The following is a 12,346-nucleotide window of genomic DNA, read 5'->3' as shown; positions in this document are numbered from 1 at the left end:
GATCAGTGGATAGAGTGTCGGCCTGCGAACTCAAGGGTCCCAGGTTCGATTCCGGTCAAGGGCACGTACCTTGGTTGCGGGCACATACCCAGTGGGAAGTGTGCAGGAGGCAGCTGATCGATGTTTCTCTCTCATTGATATTTCTAACTCTCTATCCCTCTCCCTTCCTCTCTGTAAAAAATCAATAAAATATATTTAAAAATATATATATATATATTTTTAAAAAAATACTGTCTGGTACTGGCAACGTAATGTAGCTGGTAAAAGCCCCTGCAGGGTTGCTCCAAGCTGATTTTTGCTGGCTAGTTCTATAATTCCCAGGCACTCTAAGCAAATGGGAAGTGTGGAATCCAGAGTCAGATTATCACTACCTTGCAGTCTACCCTCAAAGTGTTAGAGTTTATGATTTAAAATTCCCATGCCCTACCTGGTTTGGCTCAGTGGATAGAGCATCGGCCTATGGACTGAAGGGTCCCAGGTTCGATTCCGGTCAAGGGCACATGCCCGGGTTGTGGGCTCAATCCCCAGTGGGGTTGTGCAGGAGGCAGCCAATCAATGACTCTCTCTCATCATTGATGTTTCTCTCTCTCTCTCCATCTTCCTTCCTCTCTGAAATCAATAAAAATATATTTTAAAAAAAATTCCCTGACTTGAGGACTGGAAAGTTTCTGAGACCTCCGTATGGAACCTTAGAGTCATTCATGTCCTTATGAACTGCTCTTACTTGAGTATTTCTTTCCAAGTACCTTAATCCAGGAGACAAACAGTAGTCCTAGAGAATGTGACAGAGAGCTGAGAACTAACATCCCAGCCTCTGCCTGAACAAAGGCCACCTGAGCCAGGGAATTCCCAGTGCCTGAGGCAGCTTCTTTAATTCAGGGCAGTTACAATTATAGGAAACTTCTTCCTTATTCTGAGTTAAACTCTACCATCTAATACTCCCCGAACTGCTTCTTGTCCAGTCCTTTAGAAATATTCACAATGAGGCTAATCTCTGATTTAAGATAGTTCTTAAAGTAACTGAAGACAGTTCCAAGTGTTTTCTTTTCCAGGAAGGACATTGTCAGGCCTTTCAATCATTCCTTACACATCACTGTTCCCAGGACTCTCACTACTATCTTGGTTGCTCAGTTTGGGATACACTTGATTTGTGGATATCCTTAGGATGATAGAGTTAGCCGCATACTCTTCTGACTTCCCCACTGCTGTTCAAATCACTATGGTAATAAATAAACACTTTATTTGCCAAGGTGGGTGTGGGTACAACATCGTTACTGAGCGACAGCAAAACGTCTTATACAAGTTATACAAAGATGTTTCTCTCACACAATCTGGAGCCTTCTGCTAGCCCTAAATTTAGTGATTAATGTTATGGCAATGGAATTATTGACAAGACAGAACCTTATAGAGTTAATGTTCCTAACCCAGCAGAAAAGACTATGAATTAACACATCAGAAAGAGTACTTACAAGAATATCAGTGTTTTCAAAATAATTCCTCCAGTATGGTCTGATTTTCCTCTGTCCACCAATGTCCCATACATTCAGTTTAAAACCTTGTGATTGTACACTTTTGATGTTAAAACCCTGCAACAAAGAAAGGTAAAAACAAGTTTTATTAAGCTTTGAGATCATAATTCTGACAAAGTTACACTGGACAGCTATGTTATTTACTAATTCTGAGGTACTCTGCCAGATGTGACACTGATAATACTGAAAACAGTTTGCTATGATAGGGAACGAAGAAATGTATTTATACATGCTTACTTTATTCAGGTTGTGGAGTCAGTGTTGAAATGTCATGGCTAACATGATGTGCTTCCTGTAATGAGTACACACACACAACCACTGAGGACAACTTGGTATGAGAGTAGCTCTGATAACACAGGCCACACCCCTGATGAGTCCTCAGGTGGTACATTTAACAGGACATTACTTGTAACTAACAAAAATCCCCCGAAGCTGAATCTGAAAACTTGACAGAACAGAACAAACGCTACATTTAAAAAGGCAAAAGCTAAAATCTGGAAGATTGCATTCTTTAGGAGTAGTTCAAAATTAAAGAAATTTTCTCATATGGATTACTCAGGAAAAGGAAGGAGCTGAACTCAGGAAACCATGGTGGAGGCTGGTTAATAACTGGATTATGAGCCCAGTAAGAAAGGTAGGGCCTGCTGGAACAGCATGTTCAAACTCTGAAGTAGAGCCCTCAATTATAGGCAGTGATGAAAACAAACAAACAAGTAGGTATTTGAAACTGTTCTTTATTAGGTATCTCTAATGAACCTGAAAAGAGAGCATTCATTTTCAGGACAGGTATTCAAGGTGGAACTTTGGGGAAGGCGAGCAAATCAGAAGCAGGCAGAATTATGAGCTGGGAGGTAGTGTGCAGAGAAACAAATTAACAAGAACTTGGGGGTTTGGAGAGAAGGCATTTCATGAGCAAGAATAAAATATCTTCTTGCAAAAATGATTTAGTGAAATCAGGCTCTGAAAAATCCAATCAACAGTGTGCTCCCCCAGAAGTGACATTTCATCCAGAATAACTGGAGTTAAGCACATCTGGGGATGCCTCCATAAACATTTGCCTCATCTGGCAGCTTGCCAACACTACTGCCTGGCCCGCCCAGAAAGACAGGCACAGTGCAATGGTACAGGAACACTGCCACCCAACTTCTCCTGAGGATAAATAATCACTAGAGAATAACTGGGGATGATGCTGATTGCAGCTCCTCTAAAATGCCAATGACTGAATAAATATGAAGTTTAAGAACTCTAAAGGGATGTGACTTAAGATTATTGTAAAAGGCTGCTTCATTCTGACTCATTGACAAAACCACTTTTATGAGCTTAAAAATACTATACATAACTACAATATTACATGTCAAATCCAGTAACATAAAATCCTTCTAAAAAGAAAGCAGTAAATTAGAGTAAATTCTGGAATTCAACCATATGTATCAACTGTCTTAAAATTCTATTGTCATCAAGACCTAATAAATCTACTAAGAAATTATTCTAAGGAAATAATGAGATGTATATTACATTCATATTTATAACAACATAGAAAGATGTTACATTCAGTACTGAGTGAAAAAGATGATATAAAACAGCACATTCTCTATAAGCCTTTTTTATTTATTTTAAATATATCCATCAAATATATGCATAGAAAAAAACCTGAATGCATATATCACTAAGTGTTAACAGTGGTTATGTATGAATGGATATTATAGGTGATTTTTAGTTTCTCAATTTTACTTATGTATACTTTCTAAATTTACTATAATGAGCATCTATTACTTAAAATATAAAACAAAAATACAATAAAGGTTTGTTTTTATAGAATATGAAAGTGACATAATACATGATGTGGCAAAAGTAAGTTTAACAGTTGTTAGCATACGAAAGAGTTTACTCTTGTGTTATTTATTAATTATTGTATTATTTTCCATACAAACATCTGTAAACCTACTTTTGCCCTACCCTGTAGAATAAGAATCACCTACAACACATCAAAAAAAGCCTGAAAGTTAGAACTGGAACTTTGGGTCCATACTTTGAGTTCATTTCCATGGTCGCAGCATGTTCTTGAGAAATACAGCCTATCTCGAAACAAACAAACATGCCCCCCCAAAAAAAACACCCCAAAATCTAGCACTTCTTTTTCTGGCTGAAATCCTCGCACACTAATGTTTTCAGCCTTTCTGGGCTATGCTACTGTAATATGCTCCTCCTTCGACTATACATTAAATTTGTTCAGAAGCTGTAAAATTGCTCATTTGGTAAGAGTTGAAATGACTTTCCTGCAAAGTGTTTTGAATCAGTAATATTCATAGGCTGTGAAGTACACACACCAGCACAGCTATTCAAACCTGACACCAAGCTCTTAGTATATAGTATGGCAACAGAAAATGCTAACTAAACCCGGTTTTGCTGAATGTTAATGCTCAAGCACTTTAAAGTGACTGGGACTGACTGATAGGGCTGTTCCTAGTTAGGAAAACCAAAGGCTTGGCCAAAGGTCCAGCTTTCTCGGAATTTCCAACAGGAAAGGAGGTCCAAAGAAGCGGACTGGAGTTCTTCCAACCAGGACTTGTCTTTCAACTTCCATACAGTGAGCACCACCACTGTCTTACCCTCTGTGCTTTACTTGCTAAGCCTTAGGAAAGAGGAGGGTTGATGGGACTGCATTAAAAATATGGGTAATTTTAAAAAATTGATATACATTTGTGTTTATTAAGTCTGAAAAATACACACTAAAATATTTACAGTGGGTTTTCTCACAGTACTCTTTGCTTCTCTCCTTTATACTTTCTCTATATTTGCTATATGAATTAATTTCATAATCAGAGAAGATAAAGCTATTTTTTAAAGGAATCACTTAGATCTGAGGGACTTGATTGTGTCCTGACATATGTATACATATATATTTGTATTATTTATTTAAAAATTATAAAATATACATAAAAGAAAATATACCATTACATTTTTAAGTGTACAGTTGAATGGCATTAAGTACATTTGCAGTGTTGTGCGACCATCACCACCATCCGTCCACAGAACTTTCTTCATCTTGCAACACTGACTTTCTGTGCCCATTAAACAATAATTCCCAATTTCCTCCTCTCTTTCCAGCCTCTGGTAACCATTATTCTACTTTCTGTCTCTATGTATTTGACTAAGTATCTCATATGAATGGAATCTCGATACATTTTTGAAATCTTAAGATTATTTTATACAGTATATTCTTTTCCCAGTAACAAAACTTAGAAATGGACAAAACGATATCTCCCATTTTGACTTTCATATTGCTATTATCATATTCCATGAGTCCCACAAATATCTGGGGCCAACGCAGTGCTCACCTGTGTAGGTGTGATGTGGCTGATGTCTTCAGATGCAAGCTGCTTCAGAAGGGTAGTCTTGCCAGCATTATCCAAACCCAGGAGAAGGAGTCTCACCTCCTGGTCTGGTGCACTTTTCAATTTACGCAAAATTGAGAGTAAGCCCTTGAACAACCATAAAAAAGATTACTTTTGGGGCACTAACTTTCATATTATCGAATAGCAGAGTACCTTCTCCTTGAAAAAAGTAATGTGGATAGCTTAATTATTATTCTTTCCCACTTTGATGCCATTTGTTTCATTTGCTTTCCCCTTCTAAGTTTTGGCAGAAGTAGGTTAGTAAATTCAACAACTTAACAAATAGCATGGCTTATTCCTGCTCCTTCTATTAATCTAGCTTAGTAATCACCCCAAATCTCCTAAAGTCCTTTATATAAACTTAGAGTATAGCACTCATCATATCAGACTACAGGTAACTGACTTTTGTATTTTTCTCCTTTAGTAGAGTGAAGTTTCTCACGGGTAAGGACTATAGTTTCTGTTTTCCACATGCCTGGCACTAGATAGATAGATAATAGTTATTTAATTAAACAGAATTAACACCCAACTTAATGCAAGTTAAAGGTGCTATACAAAGAAATACAAAAAAGTTATATAAAATTGTATTTGGGCTCTCTGTTTAAGACTTCATCATTTAGCTCTGGCCCAGTAGCTCAGATGGTTAGAGCGTTGTACTGATATGTTATGGTTGCAGGTTCAATCCCAGTCAGGGCATATACAAGAATCAATGCATAAACCAGTGGAACAACAATTTGGTCAGGGCACATACAAGAATCTCTCTCTGAAAAAAAATCAATAAATAAAATTTGAAAAAAAAAAAAAAAGAATTCATCATTCAAAATACTCTATCATCATGTAACTTTCATGAGACCCTTACAGGACAGGTGCACAGTGTGGATTATCTGTTTTTTCAGATGAAGAATTAAAAAGAGAGAGAGAAACATGGATCGGCTGCCTCCTGGTCATGTGCCCTGACCAGGAATTGAACCAGCAACTTCTCAGTGCACGGGCCAATAAGCAACTGAGCCACACCAGCCAGGGCTCAGATGAAGAATCTTCCTATAAAATAAAAGCGTAGTATGCAAACTGTCCCCTCGAGTCTGGGAGTTCAACCAGGGGGCAGGGCCAGCCAGGGGAAGGGAGGAAGGCCCCAGCAGGCAGCCGGCAGCCACTAGGGACCCTGCCAGTGCACAAATTTCATGCACTGGGCCTCTAGTTTGATATAACAGGGATGTTAGGGAATTTAAAAGTCATTCATTAAAAAAAAAAAATCAAAATTTAACCATAATATTTTTGACTAGTAACCTAATATTTCTGTTTCTTGTTTTATTATTATTAACTAGAGGCCCAGTGCACGAGATTTGTGCACTGGTAGGAGGGGGGGGGGGTCCCTCAGCCCAGCCTGTGCCCTCACGCAGTCCAGGACCCCTCGGGGGATGTCTGCCTGCCAGCTTAGGCCCGATCCCTGCCAGCTTAGGCCCAATCCCTGCCAGCTTAGGCCCGCTCTCACAGTCCAGGACCCCTCACTCCTTACTGCCCGCCTGCAGCAGAGGTGGGAGAGGCTCCTGTCACCGCTGCTGAGCTCACCAGCCGTGAGCCCAGCTTCTGGCTGAGCGGCGCTCCCCGTGTGAGCGCACTAACCATCAGGGGGCAGCTCCTGTGTTGAGCATCTGCCCCCTGGTGGTCAGTGCGCATCATAGCAACTGGTCATTCCACTGTTTGGTTGATTTGCATATTACGCTTTTATTATATAGGACTAGAGGCTCAGTGCATGAAAATTCATGCACTGGAGGGGGTTGTCCATCAGCCCGGCCTGCCCCCTTTCACAGTCCGGGACAGGAGCAGGAGGTGACCCGGCGATCAGGGGAAGGCGACGCCCCATCACACCTCTGCTGCTGCCACTGCTGGCAGCGCAAGCCTCGGCTGGCTCTGGTTACCTGAGCCTCAGGCGGCCCTGGGCGGCTGGGCAGCCACCATCTGAGGCTTGCCTGTGCCTTGGGCAGGCCCTGGGAGGCCGGGGGGCTGAGGGGACTGGGGGATTCTGGAGGCAGGTGTGCGGAGCAGCTGGGCCCACCTGGGGGCGTGTCTGCTGCCCTGGCGGGGCTGAGGGGACTTGGCGCTGCCATCTTTGAGGGAGTGGCAGTCAATTAGCATATTCCCTCCTTATTGGCTGTGGGTGCTGCCATATTTGCAATGGCATGAGGGTCAATTAGCATATTCCCTCTTTATTAGATAGGATTTTTATTGGTGCAAGTAAATCATGTTGCTTTTTATCCAAGAACATAAGAAAAATCTTGTAAGATAGTTACTTGTTTTGTCCTGCAGATGACAATCTTGTTCCAATAAGGCATGGTTACAAGAACCAAAGAATACCAGATTTTAAAGGGCATTTAATCTAATCTCCCAGCTCAAGCAGAAATCCCTTCAAACTCAATCTTAGAATTATATAAAATGGTTTTATTTTTTATCTGCATTGCACCAGGCAATTATTCAAACCAGTCTATTCACTAAGATCAAATAATAATTCTATGAAATAATTCTCAACAACTGAGTCTATGGACAATGATATGCAAATATGCATAATTTTTAAGAATTCCTTTCTCTTGAGAGACTCTTTGTTTACTACTTCTAGTACTGTATTTGCACTGACTTGCTAAGGACCACATTAACCTCTCTATGCCTCAAATTTTTCCAGCAGTAAAATGGAAGGTTTGGTTAAAGACAGAAAGACAAATTCTACACCAAAAGATCTGGGAAAGAGAGGCTGAATAGATTTGAAACTAACAAACAAAAGATAGGCATGACACTTCTTTAGTTTTCATCTCTTCTGGCCTTGAATACTTTGACACCATTCCTTTTTTAAACTATATTTATGAGAATTCTCCCTGGCTTCTGTTAGCCACATTGCAATCACTCATTTATAATACCCTCTTTCAGAACAGTTAAAATTAGAATTCTGAGATCCTCAGGGGACTGGTGATATAAAAAAGCTAAGAACAGGGGAAACACATTGTACTACTCCTGAGTTCCTGGTTAGATGTCCTCATTACCTTTCCAATAAAATTATAAAACAACTGGAATTTATCCCATTAGAACATTAAACAACAGCACAGGTACAGTTCTTCTCGTGCGTTATCTACTAGTGTAGAAATCGTGAAAGAAGGCCCGTTTTCTATAAAATATTTTGAAGGTTCAAAATGAATGTTTTAGGTGTTTCCTCGCGTGTCTCTTCTTTTGAAAAACTATTAAATAAAAATACTGCATTCTGCAGGCTGAAATTTTTTATGCACTCATTCTACTTGAAATTGATTAAAAGAAAAATATAATTTCTATTCATCTTAAAAGAAGAAAAGCAAAGCACAGATGAGAAAGAAACCATTCTAACTATAGCTGAGCTTTATTAACCTAATGGTATAAAAAACAAGGCATCTACATTTCTAATGGGCAATTTTCCTCAGCGGGCAACAATGGCTTCACATGTTCCACCTTAAGTGAAATTACAGAGAAATGAAAAGTTTAGCTAATATTTTCTTCCAGCAAAATAATAAATGGCATTTCAAGCATGGTCTAGGCGAGACAAATACAATACAGCATCATATTAACCCAACCAACTACTGAGGGCAGGGGATCACAGGATTACCAGGGTTTGCTAAATAGGGAAGAGGATATTTATAGATACCAGGATTCTGCCTGAAAGGTACAAAGTAAGCTGGAGGAAAGAGAACAGAATAAGTCTATTCTATGTTTCTATCTATATATGTCCATACTTCATTTTAAATGTCAAATGAAAGAAGGTAGACATTAGAAGTTCGTTTTATTATGGAGCTAAGTTTTACAGCATAAATCCAAGGGAATGGATTTTGAAGGTGTGTTTTTTGTCAAAATATTCATTCATTCATTCATCATTAAATTCCCATAATGTGTCCAAGTGCAGTAGTGAGTAAAATAGACACAATCTCTATGTAGGACTTGTGTTCCTATGCCATTAAACAAAGGCAATTTAAGAAACAAGAACTTCAGTTAACTGTGGATTGTGTTATCACCATGCATGTACCAGTATACAAGTTATATGCACCCTGGTGGACAAAAGTGGTCTGACTCATCCATAAAATGTTTAAACAAACTTTTTTACAGGCAAATCATGAATAGATGTGCTACATTTTACCTGCCTCAAAATCAACTTAAACTCAACTACTGGCAGAGGCATGGGAACACTGACCTAAAATGATACAAACTAGGTCATTTAAAGAAACTGGTGTAGTGGAGCGGGGAAAGGAAGATAATGGTATATGGAAAATATATGTGGCTCTGAGGAGCAGCTAACATTTAAATATTCAAAGTCATAAGGCAACTGTCACGTGCATGCACTCCCCATAACTAGCTTAAATAGAACTGACTTCAATTTATTTTTACCTCTTTAATCTAACAAAAAAATTGGTGCTGCCTAGTAAGACCTTATTAATTTTTAAGAATTCCTATAGTTTAATAGAGAGAACTTCACCCAAATTTTGTCTTCTTTCTCTTCATCTCTCAGATAAATAAAATACCATGTTTCTTAAGGAACAAAATATGGGCATCTTCTCTGAAAGATTGTGGGTTCCCACCTCATCAGAATACTAATGAAAAGAACATTACGGGTTTTAGAGTTTCATAGATTTTATTCAATTTCCCTATATATGTAACTCCAGGCACAGTTAGATCTAGAAAATGGGGACAATACTTATATCTTACGAAAAATGTTAGAGCCCTTGCCAATGTGGCTCAGTTGGTTGAGCATCGTCCTGTGCACCAAAAGTGTGCCTGTTTGATTCCCAGTCAGGGCACATACCCAGGTTGCAGGTTCGATCCTGGGTTGGGTACTTGTGGGAGGCAACCGATAGATGTTTCTCTCTCACATCGATGTTTCTCTCTCTCACTCTCTCTCTAATCAATAAAAACATTTTTTAAAAAAGAAAAATGTTAGGAAGATTAATAAGGTAATGCATGTAAAGCATAGGCACATATTAGGCAATCAAAACCATTGTTGTGTTTAGTCTTCTTCTTTTTACTTTTCAATGACCATGTCTGACCAGAAAACAATCTTGGCAACCATCTTCAAATGTTTAATACCCTTGATAACTATCACTAGGTTCATACATGTAGAAAGCAGTCCGTAAGTAATTCCTGAATGAGGGAGTCATTATTAAATAATAATTAGTTATGCCCTAAAATTACTGCCGTCTTAGTATTTCACCAAGGATGTAGAATCTTAAGGCTGGGGTAAAATAGCTTACCCTAAATGTTCAGAGAAACCCCAATGGGTTTTTGTTGTAGTACTCTCCAAATTAAAAGTATGTATTAGTCATAGCTGAAGATATATTAAAAACAAACAACAACAAAAAAAACACACAACCCCAAACCCAACAACCTGGGACTTACTGTTCAGTTGTACAGTTACCATGGGGGCCCATGGGATACAAGATGTGACACCACTGACCTTTTAAATTCCACGTTCCACTTTCAGTTCTAAGAATAGCTCGCACTTTGGGAGATAGGGAAAAAAGTGTATTTTGGAAACCAGATAAAGAATCCAGAATAATTTGTCCTAATTTCCTATTGCTCATTTTAAGAAAAAAGAAAAACAAATCTGTCTTGATCACTGAACAGAACAGTTGCATATAACAATGTTGTATACACTGTGTATTTGTTGTATGCAGTATCACTTTGCATCTGGAAACATGAGCAGTGGTTAATTTATTGTGGCCCGTAATTATAAGTTAAACAATCATGAAATTACAGTCCATTTAATTGATAAACTGGGAAAAAGTTAGGGTACTCTCATACATTTCTCATTTATGATGACATCTCATTCTCGATTAGGTTGGCATGCCTTTTTCATTTCTAGTTATTTTCTGTAAATATTTGTGTTTATATTCATTTGTTGAGAAAAACTTAGCCTTTAAATGGACAACTCATGTATAAATGATTAATAAAAAGAAAATGTAAAAATCTGTTTAGCCCGAAGTTAATAAAACTGCAATGTAGCAAGTGTGAAATGTGATTGGCAACTTTAGATCAAATAATTCTACTTCTTTAACAGTCTGATAGTGTAAAATCAATAGAGATTTTTTTTCTTATCAACATTTACTCATTAGATAATCTGACCAAAGGCACACATTTTTTCCTTGTGGACACCTAGTAGCTTTTTCTTACTTCTAAATCAATAGAAATGGTTCACCCTGGCCAGTGTGGAGCATTGAGAGGTCGTTGGTTCTATTCTGGTCAGGGATATGCCCAGGTTTCGTCTCTCTCTCCCTCTCTCTCTCTCTCTGAAATCAATAAAGACACATTAGATGGAAACATATATATGTGTGTATATATGGATATATGTAGTTCAACATTTCTAAAAGTCAAAAAGAGATTGGGGTTGGGGTAGGGAACTGACTCTTAAGTTTGAGTGCTGGCTCTTTACAGTTGGAAAGCCAACCAACCTGTTCTAAATGTTTCAAAATCCATTTTTCTTTGCTTCCTCCTAAAACAACTTAATTTCATTTTAACACCCTCCAGTTAACTTCAAAGAAATCAACAAGGAACAGAATGTCAACGGTCAAATCTGTCACACATCATAATTTACAGTTTTGGGAAGATTTCATTAGGTCTTACGGAGAAAAGGAGTGCCCCAGAATGATGCCCACTCTCTAGTTTTAATTTCCCATTCATTTTCGTTTGGAGACCCCACGCTGAAATTGCCCTTTTGGTTCTGGTGTGGTCATCTGCAAAAGAAGGTTGCAACAGGTTCTGAAGGAAATGCCAGGGACTGGGCAGCAAATCTGCTTCCATCTGCATGGATTAAGTATCGATCATCACGTACAACCAGACCTTGCAGAACCCTCAGCAAATAACTCAGGACTGCAGAAGCATGCCCGCCACACACACACACACCGAGGCAGCGTAAAATCCACCAGGCATATCTTCCAAGCGGGACCTCTTTTGTGTCCTGGGATTTACACCCTTCCCCCCCGGACGTCCGCGCACCGCTAGGAAAAAGGAGCGCTAGGCTACCAACTCCCACGGTACCGCTAGGGCGACCTGAACCGCAGTAGCGCTGGCTCTGCTCCCCGCTTCTGGCCCGGCCCGGGCGGACCCCAATTTCTTGCGGCGTGAGGAGGCCAGTTCCCTGGGAAGATCTAAGCCTGAGTGCGGAGACTGCTCTGCGCAGCTCTGCGGCTCCGCCCTCATCCCAGTCCCCAGAGTAATGATGGAGCCCAGGCTCCGAACGGGGACATCCACGCACCCTTCCAGCCCCTTCCCCGAGCTTCAGACCGCTGCAAGTCCCGCCTTCCTCCCCAGGCCCAGGTCCCACACCCTCGGGGTTCCCCGCCGCCCCACGAAACCGATCCAAGACCAGTCAGCAAGCTGAGCACCATCCCATTCGCAACTTTGCTTTAAGCGCAGTGCCCC

The 12,346-nt window shown here is 39.7% G+C and overlaps 1 protein-coding gene across 10 annotated transcripts in view; it reads right to left on the bottom strand.

The window, feature by feature from the left end:
- Positions 1-12,346, bottom strand: part of ARL3 (ARF like GTPase 3) — a 32,175-nt gene that overhangs the window by 19,530 nt on the left and 299 nt on the right. For 2 of the 10 annotated variants that reach the window (XR_013959063.1, XM_080642146.1), the window contains exons 2-3: positions 4,868-5,011; positions 1,470-1,586 (exon numbers count right to left, since the gene is read on the bottom strand). Coding sequence is in view for 6 of the 10 variants with exons in the window: in XM_080642146.1 (XP_080498272.1) it covers positions 1,470-1,586; positions 4,868-5,011 (261 nt within the window). In the remaining 4 variants the exon portion in view is untranslated. Of the gene's footprint in view, positions 1-1,469; positions 1,587-4,867; positions 5,012-11,548; positions 11,792-11,827; positions 12,109-12,346 lie in introns of those variants that run through there. The other 8 variants (XM_080642144.1, XR_013959064.1, XR_013959065.1 and 5 more) reach the window with 8 other exon arrangements.

Source organism: Plecotus auritus (genome assembly GCF_963455305.1).
Source record: "Plecotus auritus genome assembly, chromosome: 9".
Classification (NCBI taxonomy): Eukaryota; Metazoa; Chordata; class Mammalia; order Chiroptera; family Vespertilionidae; genus Plecotus; species Plecotus auritus.
This window is presented reverse-complemented; position numbering and strand designations above follow the sequence as displayed.